The sequence below is a fragment of the Fusarium keratoplasticum genome, chromosome 4, assembly GCF_025433545.1.
Source record: "Fusarium keratoplasticum isolate Fu6.1 chromosome 4, whole genome shotgun sequence".
Lineage (NCBI taxonomy): Eukaryota > Fungi > Ascomycota > Sordariomycetes > Hypocreales > Nectriaceae > Fusarium > Fusarium keratoplasticum.
The window spans coordinates 540,779-561,350 of record NC_070532.1 but is presented as its reverse complement, the minus strand read 5'-3'; the positions used below and the strand labels follow the sequence as shown (position 1 = coordinate 561,350).

Sequence of the window (20,572 nt, the reverse complement as noted above, 5' to 3'; positions counted from 1 at the left end):
CGGGAGCGACGAGCTTGACCTTTGCGCGCGTCCGGGGGTCAGGTTAGCATGGCATCGCTCCCCCCAAAAGTACAAAAAGGGCGGGTCTTCCCTCCTGTTTTCGCGGCAGTTGCGACCCATTCATAGGACGACCATTTGATCCTAGTGTACTTTTCTGGTAGGTACCCGACACCCCCGTTCCTTTCCTCTCGTTTCGGAGCGGCTATTGACCTCTTTTTTTTGTCTGATGGATATCGCCAGCCTGGGAGTAATCTGCTGACACGCTGCTATTCCAGAAACCCGCTTCTTCCGATAACCCAAAAAGAAGAGCTTCCAAAACTTGATTGACAATCATCAACCTTTTTATACTCCATACCATCCCTCCCCCCCCCGCGATTCGTGTGACGACACAACCCCGGCCCCTCCTTCTGTCGCATTTCTGCGTCGCATTGTCAATTGGCTGTTGCAGGCATCAGGCTTGAGCGTGCTTCTTTGCGAATTCTCTTCTCATTGATTCAGTTCAATTCGGGAAAGAGGATAGAACAAGGACCCTAGCCCCCTTGTCTGAACTGACAATCCACCTACACTGCTTCTCTGTTTTCTCAGTCCTCTTGGGATTGACTTCGGATATACAGCTCTCCCCGACCAGCGGAAAGCTTGGACCATCGATCGCGATCGCCAATCCCGACAGGGAAACTTGCTGCGCCACCCAGCTATCGTGCGCCGGACTTTTGTTCCAGCGTCTTCCGCATAGTGGGCTGTCTCACCCACGTGACGCTGTCTGCGCCAACCGTTCTCCGCGGTCCGTTTGCGGGTACAGGCGAGAGCTGCCCGCTGAGCAGTGCACTTGAGTGCTGTGAGCTTTGCGCTGCGTACCAAGTGCGTCACCTCCGTGCAAGCTTTCTCCCCGACCTTGAGCAAAGCCGCTCAAAGAAGATCCATCGACCACCAACGAGCGACGCATCGCGACGCGAATAAGGAAAAATCTCTTGCAGTCCATCGAGAGAATTTATCTGCGCTTGGCATAAATTCACGGAAAGCGTCCATTGAGACTCTTTGGCGACGATACAACGCGAAAACTCTCGGCTTGCGATTGCACGTGGGACAAACTTCAACCTTTGTCTTTCTGGCGCCGAATCGCATCGACTTTCTGCGCCGTATTCTGGTGAGGCCATGGGCTTGGCTGGAGGGCCTGCGCCGAGAAGGATTAAGAAAAGGGGAGCTCTCTAGGTACGTTTCTTTGATGGCGCTGCATTGGCATCGTGAACGCGACATCGGAGGCCAACCACTACAGAAGGGAATAACACGCGCTAACAGTATTGATTACAACTGTAGAGGCACACCGCCGTCTTAAGAAGCCCTTCCTACAACACCCACACCGACATTATTCACAAAGTCTACCATGTTCGACAAGGTAGTCCCGCTAGGCACGCGCCTACACTACCCCATCACCATCACCAAGCTCCTCAAATCACCCGGCGACACGATCAAGAAGCAGGATAGCCTCTTCGAGTACAAGTTCTTTTGGAAGCGCAAGATCGGCGATGATACTTGGGTCGACGAAACCACGTACACAGAGTTTGATAGCCCAGCCGAGGGCATCCTCAAACAATGGCGCATCCGCGAGGGCATGGAGGTCGCGGCCGACGCGCCCTGCTTCTTGGTCGAGGAGGCGTGTGGCCACGAGGTTCAGATGCAGGGCCTATGCAGCTTGTGCGGCGCTGACATGACTGAGATCAACTGGGCCACTGAGGAGCGGGATACGGATCGTGCCATGATCAACATGACACACGACCAGACTGCCCTGATGGTCAGCGAGAACGTTGCCGCCAGGGCCGAGCACGAGTCTCAGAAGCGGCTTCTGCGACAACGAAAACTGACCCTGGTCGTCGATCTGGACCAGACGATCATCCACGCCTGTATCGAACCCACTATCGGCGAGTGGCAGCGCGACCCGACGAACCCCAACCATCAGGCTGTCAAGGACGTCAAGAGCTTTCAGCTTAATGATGATGGCCCGCGCGGCCTTGCGAGCGGATGCACATATTACATCAAGTTGCGACCTGGGTTGGCCGAGTTCCTCGAGGAGATCTCCAAGATGTACGAGCTGCACGTCTACACCATGGGTACACGCGCCTATGCCCTTAACATTGCTCGTATTGTCGACCCCGATAAGAAGCTCTTTGGAAACCGCGTCATCAGTCGTGATGAGAACGGCAGTATTACTTCCAAGAGCCTTCAGCGCCTGTTCCCTGTTAGCACGGACATGGTGGTTATTATCGACGATCGAGCCGACGTGTGGCCATTGAACCGACCAAACCTGATCAAGGTTGTACCCTACGACTTCTTCAAGGGCATCGGCGATATCAACTCGAGTTTCCTGCCCAAGCGACAGGATGTCTTGCCGACACTCAAGCAGAAGCCCACAAGTCCCAAGGCAAAGGCCGCAGCTAAGGCCTCGCCTCTAGACGAGCTTGTCAGGATGAGCGGTGGCGACGATGCCATGAACTTGAAGATTCAGACCGAAGAGCAAGAGAAGACGCTGGAGAAGCAGTTGACGGATCGGCCGCTGCTGCACATGCAAGAGGAGCTGGACAAGGAGGACGAGCAACAGGATCCCCAGAACGGCGACTCTTCGCATAGCCACCACCGGAATCTTCTTGTTGACGATGATGAGGAGCTCATTGCCCTCCAGGACCACCTTACTGATCTGCACACATCGTTCTACGAGACATATGACCGACGACGAGCGGAGCGGAGACAATCAGAAGGCACACATCCACCCGCGCACAGCAAAACGAAGCGGAGGGCTTCAGTGGATGATGGTGTTGACTTGTCTATGGTTCCGGACGCTGGTGACATCCTCGACGAGCTCAAGTCTAGCGTTCTTTCTGGGCTTGTGATTGTCTTGTCTGGCCTTGTACCCCTCGGAGTCAAGGTTGAGGAGTCGGAGATTGGCATGCAGGCTCAAAGCTTTGGTGCTCAGGTCCTTGACACCGTTTCAAAGCGAGTGACACATCTCGTTGTGGCTTCCTCACGCCCACGGACAAAGAAGGTGCAGCAGGCAGCCAAGATTTCCAGCATTAAGATTGTGAATCAGAACTGGCTCACCGACTGCCTCAGTCAATGGCGACGGCTGGATGAGCGGCCATACTATCTGGAGATCCATGACATCGACCGGGAGAAGGGAGGAGAGGACACCACAGAGGTGCCATCGGAGGCGGAAGAAGTCGAGGATGCACAGACAGGTCAGGAGCTCAAGGACTTTGACTGGGGTGAAGCCGAAGATGAGCTCGCCGAGTTCATGGATGACGATGACGATGACGGAGAGAGCGGCGACGACACGGCTACAAACTCTGGTGCTGAGACCAACGACGGAGATAGTGTGAAGCAAGGGACAAAGCGGAAGATGATGGCCGATCCAGACGAGTCAGATAACGACGGAGCATCAAGCATAGGCGAGAGTGTCCTTGCTAAGAAGCAGCGGCTGGCACGGAATCGAGGCGCTTCTGGACTGCGGGCAATACACACGCCCAACGGCGACGACGCAGATGAAGAAGATGCAAGCTTACCGACTCCGGGGCCGACAGGGGATGAAGCAGCGGATAACAAGAATGGACTGGTTAATGCGGATGAGACGATGGACTTTGACGAAGACGAGCTGGAGAGAGAGCTCCTCGCAGAGTTGGAGGCTGCCGGTGATTAAACTTGGAGCTCAGGGGGGTTGGAATATGTTACGGGCGCGGCGCGGGACATTTTTTAGTTAAAAGAGGGTGGTTTAGAAGGACTGTATATGGGGGGAAGGCGAGGGAGTTGATATTTTGTGTATCCAGCATCTAGTGTATGTATTTACAATACCCCCCTTGAGGCATGGGAATGAAGCGATTTGATGCCATAATGGTGACCATATTGATGTATGATCCGTGGACGTAGAGGGATATCACAAGTTGATACTTTGGAACGGTGCCCATCTAGGCTCTGAATTGTAGTCGTCATAGTAAGTGAAGCTTGCTAATCCTGAAAGGAGGCGCTTCCAGTTTGACACAGCCGGGGAGATTTGGCCGTGTCGGAGTGGGGCAGCCAGGGATTGGAAACTATCCCGCACTAACGCAATTGCATGCATTTGGCTGCTCTTCGTGATAGTAAATCCTAGTAAAGTATCCCGGCGAGCGTCGGTCCATTATCATGCCGCCTCATGTCAAGTTGGACTGCAAAGACAGGACGGATTGGGTCATTTTGGTATGTAAGCGAGGATAACAAGGAGCGTCGTCTTTCCGACGGAGATGGGTAAGAGTCTGAGTATAAAGAGGCCATTTGTCCCTGTTGGTGTCAAGGAGATATGTACTAGACAGCTTCAGTGCAATTACACCAACACTCTATTGAGGCATTCTTGTTCCTTTTGACACTCATTCGAGTCCTCTCAAACGCCATGCCTTCCTATTGCGGCTTTGATCCTGACAAGGACGTGGGTGATCTTTCTGGAAAGGTCATTCTTGTCACTGGTGGTGAGTTGAGACTCTTTCGCACTTCACAACCCCTAACCCTCGTCCTTGCTGTGGTGGCCTATTGTCTGACAAATTATAGGAACCGCTGGCCTTGGGAAGTCTGCCATCCTCACACTCGCGGCACACAATCCCTCACACATCTACTTCACCGGCCGCTCTGCCTCTTCAGCAACATCCCTTCTCGAAGCCCTCAAGTCTCTCTCACCGCCTGTCGAGGCGACGTTCCTCGAATGCGACCTCACATCTCTGTCCAGCATTCGTGTTGCTGCAACGAATTTTCGACATGATAGACTTGATATCTTCATCGCCAACGCTGGTATCATGGCTGTTGACGCTGGACTTACCAAGGATGGCGTAGAGATGCAGTTTGGCGTTAACCACCTTGGAAACGCGGCACTACTCATGCACCTCTTGCCCGTAATGCTCAAAACCGCAGAACTGCCCAACGCAGATGTGCGTTTTGTATCTGTCACGTCCCTGGGATACAGAGGCCATCCCAAAGGCGGCATCGACTTTGCCACGCTGCACACTACACAAGAAGACATGTTTATGGGAACCTGGGGTCGTTACGGCCAAAGCAAATTCGCCAACATTGTCTTCGCCCGCGAACTTCACCGTCGACACCCCAAGAGCACAAGCGTGGTAGTCCACCCGGGCGTGATACCCACCAAGCTCGTGACGGAGCTGGGATTTTGGAAGAGGATGTTTGTGTACGTCACGAATCCTACCATGATGACTGTTGAGCAGGGCGGGTATAACACTGTCTGGGCGGCGGCGGGGGTTGGGAGTAGGCAGAAGGTCGAGGGGGAGAAGGGGAAGGTTGCGTTGTATTTGCCGGTTGGGAAGGGTAATGGAGGGGATGGGATGTGTTTTGATGAGGGGGTTGGGAGGGAGTTGTGGGAGTGGACGGAGAAGGAGATGAGCAAGGTGAAATAGGCGATGGAGATGTAGTTGGCTATGTTGTCGAGGTTGGAGTGTATCAACGTTGACAAGGTCGAGTAGGTAGTTGTTGAGTTGAGGGTGAGCTGTGGCTGTGTAGCTGAGGGTAGTTGTCGATGATGGCAGAATGGGTAATTTGAGTCTGTAATACCGAGGCTGAAAGCGTATTAGGCTGAGTAGCTGTTTCTCTTGAGTCGGTTCATTGAATTGTTAGTTTGTCCCTGATGCCCGTGTCTTGCTAAGCTGGTCACTGTCAAGACAGTCATCACAATATACTCATATGCCTTGATCTTCCCTCAATTCTGGTGGCCGTGGCAAAACCACTCATTGTCAGATACATATATACACACACTGGCCCAAAAACGCAAAGCCATCTCTTCTCTTTACACCTTTCCATGCCCTCGGCTCGTCTAGTTTGTGGTGGGAGGGGGAACGACGGCAAAGGTCGGCCGCACGAATCTGAACATGTCAGTTTACAATTGCATGCATGGTTGGAGGAGGCTTACCGGTCGCTGTGGTAGACCTTGGCGTTGTCGCCCAGTAGCTCCTTCTCGCGCTTCTGGTCGGCCAGGTATCGTCGCACCTGGTCGCGGTCCTCTTCGGCCTGGAGGAGGGGGATGAGGTTGATGCGGGCCCACATCTTTTCACGGGCGAGCTCGCTGCATTGCTGTTAATAATCTGGTGTTCCTCTTGTGGTTGTTGAGTCAAGGGAACGCACTTGGCCTCTCGCATGCCGTGGATCAGCTTGTACCAGCCGAAGCCCATGACGGCGCCCATGCCGAGGAGGAGGATACCGGGGCGGAAACCCTTGGCGGGGAGGTTTCGCTGCTGAGAGTCAGCATTTGTCTAGGACACCAATTGTTTCGTCTCCGTGTATATCCAGCTCTTGAGGTTGAGGCACTCGGTTCGTTCGCATCGGTCGGGTCGTCTCTGGGTCCATCTCGCCGGCCTGACGTCCCAATTGCGCATCCAAACAGATAATATCCATCCAAAGAACCTCAAAACACCCCTCTCCCAACTCTTCTCTTCCAACGCACCTTGTACTGGACGGGCTCGTACCCGCCCCGAGGGGGCATATCTTGAGGCATGGCGGGCAAACGGTTCGCTCTTCGGCGTCGGGGATCGGTCAATTGAACTTCTCGGATCGTCTCACTACCGTGTCTCCCTCGTGCGGGCGGGTAGACTCGTTGCTTCGTGGATGAGAGGGTCGGACGGCCGGTCTGCTTCGTGAGGTGATTGTTTTCCGAGCAACCGATCAACTGTGGATGAGACGCCTTGCCGGATTACGTAAGGCGGGAAGCACAAGGTTGGTTGACAGTTGATGGCCGGGGTAAAGCCGCCTGCAGATGCATTACGTAAGCAGGATTGCCCAGTAGATTTGCACGGATTACCAAAGGGTAATGAAGCTATCACCAAACACGTTTCTGTTTGTTTGTTGGGTTATGCGAGGTCACGATGGGACAGTGAATGTGAAGCCCACTCATAGCTTCCATAGGGCTTTGGATTGCCATGAGATTGGTCAGAGAGTAGTTCCGAGGCAACAACGAAATGTTGTCTATGGCTTACAATTTGTTTCACCTCGGCAGTAGGCTCAAGCTCTACCACGAGAGTGATGAACGAGAATAGACGCGTGAATGCTTCTAGCCTAACTCTGTTATAAGTTTTCACTACTCATCAAACACCTAGACTGCTGAATCTCGCAGCAATTGATAAAAACCGAAGCATGGGAAACCACTCGGAGAGTAACATGTCGCAGCCTTGATACTCTAACACAGACCACTCCCCTGACCAACTCGATCATGTCAACCCAGCCAGGCCCACAACAGCCGCAGCCAGCGAAGCCTGTCCTGGATGTTCAAGTCCCGGATCTTCGAGACCCCCCTGGGAGAATCGTGGCAACAAGGAAGCTGAGCCGTTCAGTTCAGTATCTTCTATACCCTTACCCTTCCAAATCTCCCATCCTCATATCCACCTCCAGCCTAGACGAGGATTGGGCCAACGCATCCAAGCAGGTCCTCATCTTCACACACCAGGTGCCCAAGACCAACAAGACCAGCCTCTGCAACAAGAAGTTGGAGCATTTTCAGTTTTATTCCTGGATGACCCTGGACAGAGCCCCAAGGCTCAGCAAGCCACTTGACGGGAGTGTGATACACATGTTGCTATTTTCGATTCACGTTCTGCTACACCTTGCCATGTTCAAAAGTGAAAGATATCTTTGATTCGCATTTGAAGAGTAAAAGACAATTAGAAGCCTTTGATTCACATTTAATGACAAAGACGACTTCATCCTTCTCCCAATAACCTGAACTTTGCACTAAGACGATTTCATCTTTCTCCCAAGGGCCTTCAACCATTCTTGAGCTCGCTCAAGCGTGGACCGTTCCGAGATAACCCGTTGTTCCTGGAATTCCTTTGCCTTGGCCATGAAGAGGGCTAACTGGTCTATTAGTAGATTTGTAGAGGGTTCCGGGAGGTCTGTGAGGGCAACTGCTGCTGCCATGTAGAACAAGAATCGTTCAAAAGGCGGGCCTTGGTTCTTTGCCGGGAATGGTGGGAACCCCCGTGCAACCAATTTTCCAAAAATCATCGCATACATGGGGTAGTTTCCGAGCCGGGCCTCACTGTCCCACAAGATACAAATCTGTCCGCCAGGCTTTGGGAGGTTGAATGTCTCAACGAGGTAATCCGCGATCTATCCCAATTCCCAACGGAAGCAGATCATGCCAGCGATCTCCTCAAGCTCATCCAGTGGAAGGTCCCCCCTTAATGCCCTTGAGAGCATGCCATGCGTCATTGGGCCCCAGCCACGATTCTCGTCTCCGGGACAGGTCTGGAGGAATAACCGTGCCATTGAAGCCACATGGTTCTGGCGAATGCTCCTTGTCATCTCGTCGACGATAGAGGACTCAGTGCTCGATGGTCCGGCAGTTCTCGCAGTCGTAGGGTTTTGGGCTGCTGCCTCGGCCTCTGTGACGGGTGGGATGATCTCCAGAGCATCCCGGTGGTTTTCAAAATGCGTCAAAGGTATCCCCGTACGCCCAGTCCAGGAATGGTCTCATAAATCGTTCTGCGCACTGAAGGTGAAGGTGTGGCCGTCCCATAGGCTCGTCATTCGGGTTTTGCAGACTTGGAGAATAGATCGGCAAAACTCATTATACGTCTCGGTCTGCTGAGGGGTAGGCTCGTCGGGTTGAAGCGATTCTTCGTTTGCATCACTAGTTTCGTCGTCGTCGAGGAGCGGACTCGTTGCTGATGTCAGTGTCTTAATCACTGTGCTCGCGAAAGGTGAACCCGTAAAACGTCCAAGACTTGGAGACTTCTGCCATGAGGTTGACATATCGATGCGCGGCAGTGAAAGGGGGATGAAGAGGGAAGAGTTCGTCCTTGGCCGACAAAGGCAGAAGACGTACTTATACAGATCCTCTCTGGAACATGTGACAAGGGTCGTGACTCATTCTGATCTACGGAAGGCATAAGTGCAAGTTTCGGGAAGGATGGGTTCGGGCGTTAAGTAACTTTTAAGAAAGACACCCCTCAAGTACATCCAACAGGAAGAAGGAGACATCCGATACTGAAGGTCAAAGCAGTCAAACACCCTTAAGGGGTAGAATAACCTTTCATGATGCAGCAAGGTGTGAGTCTTCTACTGTAGGCAGCAGAAAGACTAAAAAAAAGGCCACTGTGTTAGCATTAGGATATGATGCTATGATGTGTTGAAAATGTGTTCTTTATTATAGTTGAAACCCAACCCTTGAGGGATAACTATGAAAACATGCGCCTTGACTCTTCCGGGCTTCTCGGACCTGTTCCACCGCTAATGAATGTCAAACGTCTCAAGCTTCGCCTCCCCTCGGTCTACCATATCCTTCGCCTCCCCATCCATGAGGCCGGCCACGAAACATGCGCTGATATGCTCGTAATGGCCGTCCTTTGGCCTGAGGAGCACTGGGACGTCGCAGCCGCCCAGCACGACAACCTTATCCCCTACCTCAGCAGAACTGGCCACACCCATGTAGTTATTATTTGTGAGAAACTTGATACTGAAGGCGAGAGGATAGATCAACTGCATATGGACACTCTGGGCCTCGGGGCTGTGATACTCTGACACCCACTGGAGAGCCGCTCCGGCGTCTTCCCAATTAGCCACGTCCGGCTCATTCGGGTCCTCAAATTTGACGTCGCCAAAGATCTCTTCCCTCCAAAAGCGCGAGAAGTCTTTTCCATGCGGGATGCCTAGGATGGGAAGGAATGCCGTCGCGATGTCAAGAGGTTGTTGTACCGTCAGATGATTGTCAACGACGTAACGTGCTGCCATGTAATAAAAAAAGCAAATTGCCCAGGTGTGGAATTTTGTTGCCCCAGAGTGTAGAAGACGTAGTGAAAGGTCTACCGGGGATGTGTCTTGGATAGCAGTCCGGAAGAGGATTTGGAATATATGCCTGCTTGAGCAGCCACGTCCCCCGAGCCTGGAACGACCTATGTATCTCCCTACAAGATGGAGAAAACTAGACCCCATTGCCAACGCTCCTTCAGAATCTTTCCAGGTCGGATACACCTCGTCCACTTCGCCACATACCACCCCTGTGGCGGTTAATACGCGAGAAGATTGCCCAATGTGCGCAGGGTCTGACACTAGATGTGCAGATGCTTTGAAAGCTCTTTCAAACAAATGTTGCCCAATGGGGACTATATCAATCTTGTCTTCACTCGCGTTCACAGCCCAAGAGATGGCGCCCCAGTCTGGAGCCCACGAAGGTAGTCCAGGTTGGCCCTCTCTGTGATGGATGCAGCAGGCATGTATTAGGAAGTTGAGATCCTGGACTTCACTCATCCAAGCCGAGACAAACTCGGTGTAAACTTGGATAGTAGGCTTGTTGTAGTCTGCAACAAGATCCGTGTCCATCACACCCAGGAGGCCAAATATTCTATCCCGTGGGTCACTCGCGCAAAGGGTAGCCAAGGCTGGCACAAGAGTGAGTGTCGGACATTGTTGGGTGGCCAATTGACCCCTTGCCTTGAGTGGTTCTGTAATTGAGGCAACCGCCGTCCTGGAGGCAAATTGTAGCATTCTGCGTAAAGCCTGATAGTTTTCTTGCTCTAGGAATGGAAAATCAGAAGCGTCTCTGTCCCTTGCGGTAAACTCTACTATCCAGATGATGAGTGCCACCAACGACGACAGCATAATAAGGGCTGAATCATATATGAGCATAACGTTGGCCGGCAGCGTCATCTCTTGGAATATCCAGGTGCGCCCCCAATACGGTAAATGTAGCAGTCTCATAATGGCATCCCAGTATGGGTTCGTTTGATCGGAGAATGCCCAAAACTCTGGATATCTTTCCATCCAACCGTCACAGTTTGGATCCCGAACCCTGTGTCCGGCCGAGTTTGGGGCCTTTTTTCCACAGGTTTTCATCCATGTGGCAAAGGCGCCGATAATGTTGGCAACGAGATGTGAGTCTTCGGCTTGCCCAAGCCAAGCAAGAACCACTGGCGCAGAGCCGTATATGGATCCCATGAACTGCACTTGGTGGTTGCGCTCCTCTGTGTCATCTTGGTTAATGCATATGGCATCGGCCCAGAAGAGCGCGGGCTTTCCCCAAGAGATGGGGGCGAGGATTTTGGGGAGAATGGTCCGTATCTGCCGCAAGAAGAGGGCAAGATTCTTGGTAACCTTCTTGGGGATCTCGTTGATGATGATGGTCTCGGTGTCTGTTGGATCGCCCCAGACATATGACAAAGGGATGAACTGGCCTCGCACGTCTTCGAAACGACAAGGAAAGATTTTCGCTTGGATTGGTGAGTCGCTATCTTCTGATGGATAGATTTCGAGGAGACGCAGGTCATGTATGTCTGGATCGAGAGGGTGGTAAAGATTCGGCACGGCGATGGTGGGATCTGTTGATTCTGCCATGATTCGAAGGCCTGTTTATCGGATCTGTCGACGAGGCCAAAGTGTAGAAGGAACAGAATATGGAATTCAAAAGAGGGGCTGTTTATGAGAGTGTTAGGTGATCAGATCATCAAGAATCAGATGATGGAAATGCCTTGCGTGGCTGCATGCGGCTGAGGCACAGCTGCTAGAGTGACCTGTTCAACTGATGTATACATACAATATGTCCTACTGAAGCACCTGATATTAAAATTAAACATACTGTTATGTTCAAGGTGCCATACAGCGGGCACCTCTTCAGTAGCTGGCAACCAGGCTGGTGAGGCGGTAGCAAGGTAGTCGAGTGTTTGTGTGCCTCGTCGTCACGCAATATGCAATCACTTGAGGCGTAGCCGGGCGTCTGGGAATGGAGGGCACAGCCTCGGCTTGGTAGGCTGCTTGCCCCGGGAAGAACCCTTATGCAGCTTGCAGTTCCCTTAGTCCTACCCGAGCCCGCGCATGGGCAGTGTGCAAGAGCGTGATGTTGACGGGGCCGCCGCCCCCGTATCATAGGCAAATTCCGTCTTCTCACTTACTTCCTTGACCTCTTCTTTCTATTTGGCTTTATCAAGAGAAGAAATTGAGTTTGGCTTTGGCCGTTTTCATCAGAGACGGGATGACTGTTGTGTTTATTTATTTCGTTTTAGATACTTGGGCTAGGGCAAGAATGTCCGAGACTGAACTTATCTAGATGATACATATCAAGTGCATTCCATCTCGATACTCGAGACATGGCAACTGTACCTCTCCTGGGCTTCTCGTGACCTAACCGAGCATATTGCACTGCAATTTTAACCCCCGCTGAGAACTTGAATCCGGCTGACTGAACGGGTTCTTGACGCGATCAAACCAAAACCGGAGCTTGGAGATGATGTTGGAAGAGCGAAAAAAGGAAGTCCCATGTCATAAGTCGGAAAACATGACAATGATGGACCCGTATACGTACAATTTCTGTTGGTTCAACAACCCTAGCACGTTAGATGAAAATCAGGCTTTGGCCAAGTGTTCATCGCGAGGCAGGCAAAGTCCTTGTCATGATGTCCATTTCTACTGGTTTGCTATTGGGCGGTCTCAGTTCACCCGCCCATCCTCTCTTTGCACTGCAATTTTAAACACCCCCGAGGCCTTGAATCCCTGCTTCATTGCTTATCCAGATGGCACATAGATTGTATTTGCAATCAGAGTGTTTTGTATTCCGGCTGACTTAGTGGGGTTTTGATGGGAGGAAATAAATTAGATATAAGCCGGCCTGTGAGATAATGTAATAAGTAGGCAAAAGGGAAATCTCGTGGCACAAGACAGAAACTTGAAAACAACGGAGCCGCATGCGCAAACACGCTGTTGGTTCACCAGCCCTACGCCTCATCGCACTCAAGAACTACATCCTCTGCAGACCTCTGCAAGGTCACAAGCCCAGCACCCGGGCCAAGGAAAAAACGAGACAGCAGTACAAGTTTCTTAGCTTATTACCCTCTAAGATGATGCATAGAGTATACTCAGGATAGATAAAAGTACCCTAAAATATGACTTTTATTATAATATATCTTTATTATATTTTATTTTATTTTATAGAAATTTATTTACCATAGTTGAGAGCACTTTGATGATCCTTTGAAGAGCTCTGGTGTCTCATTTATTTCTTGACTGGCGTGCCCAGAAACAGGAAATTAGCCTAATATATCCATTCAAGACACCCACATATGCAAACTGATCACTACCCAAACAACACGTGAGTTAAGGATTCCAATCCTTGTCTCCTCCAGTCCGGGGATTCCTCGTCGATCATGAGAGACTGACCACAATTTTCGTTTAAGCGAAGCCTGGAGGATCGACGCTAGGAAGGAATGGCATTTCGTCTTCTGGCGTCCCCGCAAGAGTACAGTCCACTGATGGCCGTCAGCTGCGAGGAACAGGTAATTCTGGGGTAACGTGATGGAGGGGAGGATGGTTGAGGGTGGGGCCATGACTCGTAGGCAGCGAGTTTGTGTGTTCTTGGGGATGGAGATAACTCGGTGAAGGTGGCATCTTATTGAAGCGGCTATACTGATGATTTCTGGGGTGCTGTTCCTGGTGGTGGGTGATGCGGTTGAAGGGAATGTAACGAGTATATAAGGAAAGTGATCGACCTCTTTGCGTTATCTGTATTATCGTATCTCGTACACATAGAATTCAGCAATTTATAGAATCTTTTCTCGTTTTTGAGGGGTCAATATGGCGACTTCGACAGAGAAGAAGCCCTTTTTTGGGTATAGAGGAGGATGGCTTACATTTTGGATCACCGCAAGTTCTACACTCAGGATATATGCCAACGTTGGTGCTGACTTTGATGAGGTTGCGTGTGCTACGGATATGACCCTGTTTGGCTACGATCAAGGAGTCTTCAGTACGTCCTCTCTACCGTGGGCTTGTTCTATCTAACATGTCATAGGTGGTGTCGTCGTGACAAAGGACTTTCTCCAACTTCACAACCTTGTCGGCCCATCCAAGACAAACCTCCTAGCCACCGTCACAGCCATCTACGACATTGGATGCTTCGTCGGTGCTTTGATCGCCTTTACCATCGGTGAACGTCTTGGCCGTAAAAAGGCCATCATCATGGGAACCGTCATCATGTCTGTCGGTACACTCATCAAATGTACTTCGTATAGTCTTGCGCAGATGTTTGTTGGACGTGTTGTCCTTGGGTACGCAACAAACACCAACCAACCAACAAAATACTGACATGTTTAGGATTGGAAATGGTATAAATACTGCTACTGCGCCTATCTGGCAGACCGAAACAGCCCAGGCCAAGTGGCGCGGAAAACTCGTCATCCTAGAAATGGCAATGAACATTGCTGGCTTCTCACTCGTCAACTGGATCAACTACGGTCTATCCTTTGTCGAAGGCTCAGTTGCCTGGCGTTTCCCTCTTGCGTTTCAGTTTGTCTTTATCTTTATCTTGTTTGGCACGGTCCCATGGTTGCCTGAATCTCCTCGGTTAGTTACACCCCCTTGTGCTCTTTGTTCTTGACTGATAGTGTGACAGTTGGCTTATTGCTCACGATCGTACCGATGAAGCCGTCAAAATCCTTGCTTGTATCGAAGACAAGGAAACCACCGACCCGGTTGTCACTGCTCAGCTTCACGAGATCCAGTTCAGCGTTGATTATGAACGTGAACACTCTGTTAAATGGAGCGACATTTTGTTGCGTCGAAACAGAGATCAAGCGGATACAAAGACAATGCGACGTCTGCTTCTTGGTGCTTTTACGCAGTTTATGCAGCAGTTTGAGGGCATCAACATCATGTAAGCTGCTGAACTTTTGTGTCTTGGTGTATGTGTGTTGACGTTTTAGGTCGTACTATATGCCCACTGTCCTTATCAACTCTGTTGGCCTATCTGAAAGCATGGCCCGACTCCTTTCCGCCTGCAACTCCCTCTCCTACCTCGCCTTCTCATCGGCTGCCGTCCTCCTCGTTGAACGATGGGGTAGAAGGGGACTTATGCTGCTCTCTACAGCCGGCCAACTGCTCTCCTTCCTCATCATCACCATCATGCTCCGCTACGCCGAAGGAGACGGTCCAAACACGGAATCCTACGCCTCAGCGTCAATTGCCTTCTTCTTCCTCTTCTTCATATCATTTGGAATTGGGATGCTGGGTGTTCCGTGGCTGTATCCTACCGAGATCAATTCTCTGCCTATGAGAACCAAGGGAGCAGCCCTGGCAACTGGAACAAACTGGCAAGTCAAGCCTCCATCTTTAAAATGTCTGTGATTAACCTGTTCAGGATGACAAACTTTATCGTTGTCGAAATCACTCCTATTGGCATTCAGAACCTTGGCTGGCGATTCTGGATCGTCTGGACGGTTACAAACGCCTTCTTCCTCCCTGTCATCTACTTCCTGTACCCGGAAACTTGTAAGTCTACCTCAACACACCCTGGCGCAACTCACTCCAACTTCTCTAGCAAACCGCAAGCTCGAAGACTTGGACGCCTACTTCCGCGAGAATCCATCCGTCATCGTCATCAACGACAAGGACGCCATCTCGTCCAAGAGACCCCTCAAGTACATCCAGCAGGAGGAAGAAGATATCCGACGTGAGCAGAGAAGCATTGGAGAAGCAGTCTTGGAGGAAAAGGCGCTGTAAAGATTATGTTTGTAGGCGGTGTTACCTCATAGCATCCACGTCGCTGCTCTATCCTCAACAGACAAGTAAAAAGAATCAATAGCTCTGGGCATGCAGTCTCTATCACTCTAGAGTAGCAGTGTCTATCCCCGTGCAAATAAACAACAGAAAACATCCAGACCAGACTCCTTCATTACAACAATCCAAGAATTCTGAGCTCATGATTAAGCCATCGCTCTTTGGCCCGTAGCCACAACCCAAAAAGTAAATATGCTTCGCAAATGCAGCAGATAAATAGCAAAACATCATGTCGCAACTGAGCTCTGCACCTGGCTTCCAAGTGATCGCTCACTGCCGGTACCCAAACCGGCCAAGCCCTCGCTCAACTTCTTGGTAACGACGTCGGGATCCGGTTCGTCTCTTCCGACAAACGTCCAGCTCTCTTCTGTATCGTCATCTTCACCGGAATCCGGCTGTTCATTCTTGCCCGCCTTGCGCTTGATCAGACTCTTGGCGTACTCGAGGTCACGGTAAATGCACTGAATAGCGTTCTCAACGCCGGCCTCCTATAACACAGTTAGCAATGAACCGTCACTAAAGAATAAGTAGACTTACGCTTCGAATCTGCTCGCCAAGGACACGTGCCTTGACGATCATGCGTTCGTTTCGAGTCACTTCCCAGAGTGCTCGACCGAAGCTGTTGGTTCCCCATTTCTTGACCCAAACTCCAACACCCAGATCCTCGACTCTGCTGGCAAAGAAGAACTGATCTCCAAAGAATGGTCGAATGATTGTCGGGATACCCGCCCGCAAGCTGGCGCCTGTTGTTCCTGAACCACCATGGTGTGCGGCAGCATCAATTTGCCGGAACAGCCAGTCGTGAGGCGCCGATTTGATGACATGAATCTCCGGAGGCATCTCTGGCTCCGGAGCTCGCGGTTTGTTTGGGTCTTCCTTGGAAGAGATGCGGTCGGACCAGCCCTTGGAAAGAATGCATCGAACATCGGCCTTGTGTACGGCGTCGATAACCTCTTGCGTCATCTTGGCAGGATCGTTGACAATGATAGATCCGAATCCGACATAGACCAGCTTCTTTCCATCTGCCCTGGCCTTGGTGATGAAGTCCTGCAGTTCCTGCGGCGGCTCCCACTCACCACCCTCGTCCAAGAACCAGTAGCCCGTCACTCTGATCCAGTCTGAAAAGTCCAGAGGTGGAGCGACCACGCTTGGGCTAAAGTTGTACAAGAAAGGAACCTTGTTAGGCTGCATCTTTTCGAGGCTCGTATTCGGAAGCCCCAGCGTGTTGTTTCTCCATCGGTTCACCTGGTACGCCGTGGCCTTCCAGAAGATGTTGTCAAACATGATGTACGTCATGTAGTTGTAGGCTCCTCCCATCTTGTGTTCGGGCATGATAAAGGCATGAGGATATGCTCGTGTCCTAGTCCAAGGCATTGTGAAAGCTCTAAAGTACGGAATACCGAGCTTCTCTGCGATGTGGATGCCCGCCATCGCCGATGGAGACTCGATAAGAAGCTCAGATCCCTCGCATGCCTTGAATGCCGAGTCGAGAAGGTCGTCAAGCCATCCTCGGAAGGTCGAGTTTGCCTCGCGAAGGAATGACCATGTAAAGGTTCCGTTCTCGATACACAGGCGCATTAGCTCAGCAGGATCACCCTCGACTCGGGCGAACTCGATGCCATGGGACTCGATCCAACCTTGGAACTCGGCGTGTGTGGCAATTCGAGGCTTGTGACCCTCGGCAAGGAGGCCCTTGCACAGGGCGATGTAGGGCTGGACATCGCCCCTGGAACCGATCGTGAGACATGTGACCTTCATCGACTTCTGAGGCTTGAAGGCGAGAGCGGATGCGTTGGGATCGTCAAAGAGTATGGTCGGAGCATTAGAGACTCCAGAAGTCTCGTGAGGAAGCTCCAGCTCGTGATCGGCAAACTCGTCCTGTCGCGCCTCCTTCAAGGCATCGCGCTCAGCAATCGCGGCGTCCTCGTCCTCCTGTTCCTCCTGCTCAAGGATTCCCGACTTTTCCAGGTATCGGCTGGTCTCGAGAATCTGGTGCATGGTAACAGCGCAGTCATCCCGGATCTCCGGTGGTCGAAACTCAAAGAAGAGCTCTTCGTGGCCGCGAATGACAACCACAAGACCGTAGAAGCCAAATCGGAAACCCTTCTCCTTGTGGACATTCTCGATGTCCTTCAAGGGTAAGATGAGCTTGGTCCTGGTCCCCGGAACTAGACTCCGGAAGCAGAATGAGCGGTCGCTGATGTAGAACTTCCCGTAAAGAGGCAAGACTCGGACGATGTAGCCAAAGTATGTCGCAAGAAGCTTCTCCGACTCTGGCAGCGCAAAATGCGCCCGGAATCGATCCATCAAGTTCTGGATCTTGCCATCCTCCTCCTCTTCATCATCGTCGTCGGGCCTAAGCCCAGAAGGCTCATCGTAGTGGCGGTGGCCTCCCTTCCACATGCCGTGGACCTTCTCGACGTAGCCCATTGACTCAGTCGCAAACAACGAACCCATGCGCTGGCTCGTCCTGCTGAGATACTCGGCAAACGCATTTGCTCTCTGCAACGGGTATGCTCCCATCTTGGTGATGCTCTGCAGTGTTGGGGTGAGCGGGCGCTGAGAGCTCTCACCCTCTCCTTGCATTTCCTGCATAGAGCCAGTCGTCGCAGCATGAACAATAGGACGGATGCGCGGCGCATTGGAGCTTGAATTACGGGGCAAGTTCTTGTCAGGAGACACCCTATTCCTGCTGGCCGAAGCCGACCGTCGCATGGTTGGATTGTGAAAGACTTCACTTCCTCTCAGGATTTGACTGGCAGATGGGTCTTCGAGAGAAGACGGGGCCAGAGTAGAGATGCTTGGATCCTCTACTGACGACTGAAGGAACGAGTCCCCAGAGTCCAGCGCTTGCTTCGGAGTCGTAGTACCCTCTCGGCGTCTGCGGCTCATAGATCGTCGCGTTCCGTTAAAACTCGTTCGAGGGCTGATGTCTCGGATGGGAGGGCGGCTGACGTCGATACTCTTCCGTCCAAAATTCTTGAGCGCATCAAAGCTGGATCGTGGCGCATCCATACTTGCGCGGGGACTCAGTTGGCTCGGAGAACTGGGCGACATTGGTGACAAGGTCGCCTTGACCGTGTCTGGTAGCTTGGTAGTCCGCAGTTTGCCCACGTGTAAACTGTTCCTGTTCGCCGCCATGGAAGTTCGGGCAGAGGGAGGCTGCGAAGCTTCCCGCTCGTCACGGCTGGACACGATCTTGTCCGCTGAGCGATTTGCTGGCGAGGCATCCTCAATGAGAATCCTAAGCACATTGATGGCTTCCTTGCCAAAGCTGAAGAAAGAGAAGAAGTACTGCGACAGTTAGCGATTAACACAACAAGGCCTAGACGTTACATACCTCGTCGATCGCGTAAGTCTCGTCGTTATCGATAATACGGATCTTGCAAGTATCTGCAAACTCGATCATCTGAGTGTCCTCGATATCGATCACGTTCTCGATCGGCAGCGAAATCTTGACACTGTCTCCGTCATTGTGGCTTCGGAAAATGACACGCTGGAGACTCTTGACCCATTCCTTTGCACTGGGCGCACTGTCGGCTCTGAAGTGATATGTGCGATGGTGAGTCTCAACCTGAAAGTGGAGGCCTTCCTTGTCCTTGTCCACGATGGCTGCCGAGATGCCGTAGCGAAGGTCGATCTGGCCGTGGGGAAAGTAGAGATCCGTCGAATTCGAATAGTATGTTAAGACGTCGCCCTTGAGTCGGAACCAGTATCGGTTATACTTGGGATTTCGCTTGCCGCTCTTTGAGAGGTAACCCGACTTGGCTGCCTCATGCTGTGGACTATTAGTGCGATATTCCATGACGCCGAAGAGAGCCAACCCACCGCTTTCTTGGGGAGATAGGCATAGAAGCAAATGTGCTTCGAAGTGATGTACATGTATCCTTGGAGAAGGACACTCTGTAGCAACCAGCAAGGATATTCTATAGCAAGTTAGCGACACTCGGAAACCCATAGACGGAGACAACACACCCTCAATAACCTGCTCTGGCTCGCTGAACTCGAAGATCTCCATCAACTTCTTTGCCAGAGGCTGCGGTTCCTGGCCATCGCTGGACCGACTCACGTCCGAAGAGAGCCGGTCCAGGTCAAAACTAGGGCGGCTCGACATCTCTGCCTTGGCCTCTAGCATCCGTGTCATTACAGGTGCTTGTCGACCGTGGCTATCGTGGCGTGTGATGGCAAAGGTGGGAGGAGTTGATAAACCACTCTGGCTGGCATCGCTGGATTCGTCTGCTACTTCAGCAGGAGCAGAAAGACGACTTGAGTGGCGCTTAGACTTTGTGTGGAATCTGGGCAATGCAGGAAGAGAGCGTAATAGCTTGTGCTCCGAAAGTTTCCTCCTACGGTGGCCTTTCTCCTTGCCTGGTGACTTTAACACAGAGGTCTTGGCAAGGTCTTCTGACCGTCCTTCACGGTCCTTGGGCTCCGGACTCTCCTCATCATCACTGCTAATACCATCGAATCGATCGTTAAAGTCGACGCGCGAACCCGCAGCAGCAATTAAGCCAAAGATGCTCTGGTTCATGTTCATGAACATGGGCGGTCCCTGAGTCGGGACGACATCCTCGTCGCCCGAGTTGTCGCTTTCTTGTAGAGGTTCGGGGAATATGGTTGCTGAAAGGTCCTCTCTCCGTCTCTTGTGCAACTTCCTGCTCACGCGCTTCTTGACATTGTCGTCACCGACGCTGGCGCGGACAGGAGCCGCATCAGACTGAGGGGCCATGGTGGTTGTCAAGGTTCGGGAAGAGCGGGGCGAGAGGTTGAGGCAGCGCGACCGCAGCTCTCAGGGTGCGAGGAGGGTGAAAATGTCGGGGGATTATTCGGATCGACTCGTCGGAGCGAATACACACGATGGGGCGATGCAGGGACGAACTGTTGGGGAAGTTCAAAGGTTATCGTCGTGGTCGTGAGTCGCAGCGTTAGACCCGGTTTGCGCCGCATGCAGTAACCGCACAGTTACTTCGGCCTAGATAACAAAAGGACTCGACGTTGGTGCCCATCCGCTGGCGTCAATCCC

General features: G+C 51.9%; 6 protein-coding genes across 6 annotated transcripts; 3 read left to right on the top strand and 3 right to left on the bottom strand.

Moving 5' to 3' along the window:
* Positions 1–1,381: 1,381 nt before the first annotated feature.
* NCS57_00524800 (RNA polymerase II subunit A C-terminal domain phosphatase) lies at positions 1,382–3,685 on the top strand (the record flags this gene model as incomplete). The annotated part of the gene is made up of 1 exon (XM_053055179.1): positions 1,382–3,685. The coding sequence occupies one exon, from the start codon at positions 1,382–1,384 to the stop codon at positions 3,683–3,685; it is 2,304 nt and encodes a 767-aa protein (XP_052914134.1).
* Positions 3,686–4,408: 723 nt separating this feature from the next.
* NCS57_00524700 (uncharacterized protein) lies at positions 4,409–5,420 on the top strand (the record flags this gene model as incomplete). Its single annotated transcript, XM_053055178.1, has 2 exons — positions 4,409–4,484; positions 4,564–5,420. The coding sequence occupies 2 exons, from the start codon at positions 4,409–4,411 to the stop codon at positions 5,418–5,420; spliced, it is 933 nt and encodes a 310-aa protein (XP_052914133.1).
* A 413-nt stretch (positions 5,421–5,833) lies between these two features.
* On the bottom strand, positions 5,834–6,643 carry NCS57_00524600 (NADH dehydrogenase [ubiquinone] 1 alpha subcomplex subunit 13; the record flags this gene model as incomplete). Its single annotated transcript, XM_053055177.1, has 4 exons — positions 6,461–6,643; positions 6,142–6,248; positions 5,930–6,082; positions 5,834–5,882 (listed from the first exon to the last, which is right to left on the bottom strand). The coding sequence occupies exons 1-4, from the start codon at positions 6,509–6,511 to the stop codon at positions 5,834–5,836; spliced, it is 360 nt and encodes a 119-aa protein (XP_052914132.1). The 5' UTR covers positions 6,512–6,643.
* A 2,597-nt stretch (positions 6,644–9,240) lies between these two features.
* NCS57_00524500 (HET domain-containing protein) lies at positions 9,241–11,340 on the bottom strand (the record flags this gene model as incomplete). Its single annotated transcript, XM_053055176.1, has 2 exons — positions 9,241–9,659; positions 10,134–11,340. 2 exons carry the CDS (start codon positions 11,338–11,340, stop codon positions 9,241–9,243), a joined length of 1,626 nt encoding a protein of 541 aa, XP_052914131.1.
* A 2,229-nt stretch (positions 11,341–13,569) lies between these two features.
* On the top strand, positions 13,570–15,492 carry NCS57_00524400 (MFS domain-containing protein; the record flags this gene model as incomplete). The annotated part of the gene is made up of 7 exons (XM_053055175.1): positions 13,570–13,741; positions 13,787–14,042; positions 14,089–14,337; positions 14,387–14,647; positions 14,697–15,083; positions 15,131–15,261; positions 15,311–15,492. The coding sequence occupies 7 exons, from the start codon at positions 13,570–13,572 to the stop codon at positions 15,490–15,492; spliced, it is 1,638 nt and encodes a 545-aa protein (XP_052914130.1).
* Positions 15,493–15,776: 284 nt separating this feature from the next.
* NCS57_00524300 (Sterol 3-beta-glucosyltransferase) lies at positions 15,777–20,278 on the bottom strand (the record flags this gene model as incomplete). The annotated part of the gene is made up of 5 exons (XM_053055174.1): positions 15,777–16,037; positions 16,087–18,843; positions 18,890–19,327; positions 19,378–19,475; positions 19,525–20,278. 5 exons carry the CDS (start codon positions 20,276–20,278, stop codon positions 15,777–15,779), a joined length of 4,308 nt encoding a protein of 1,435 aa, XP_052914129.1.
* Between the last annotated feature and the right edge of the window lie 294 nt (positions 20,279–20,572).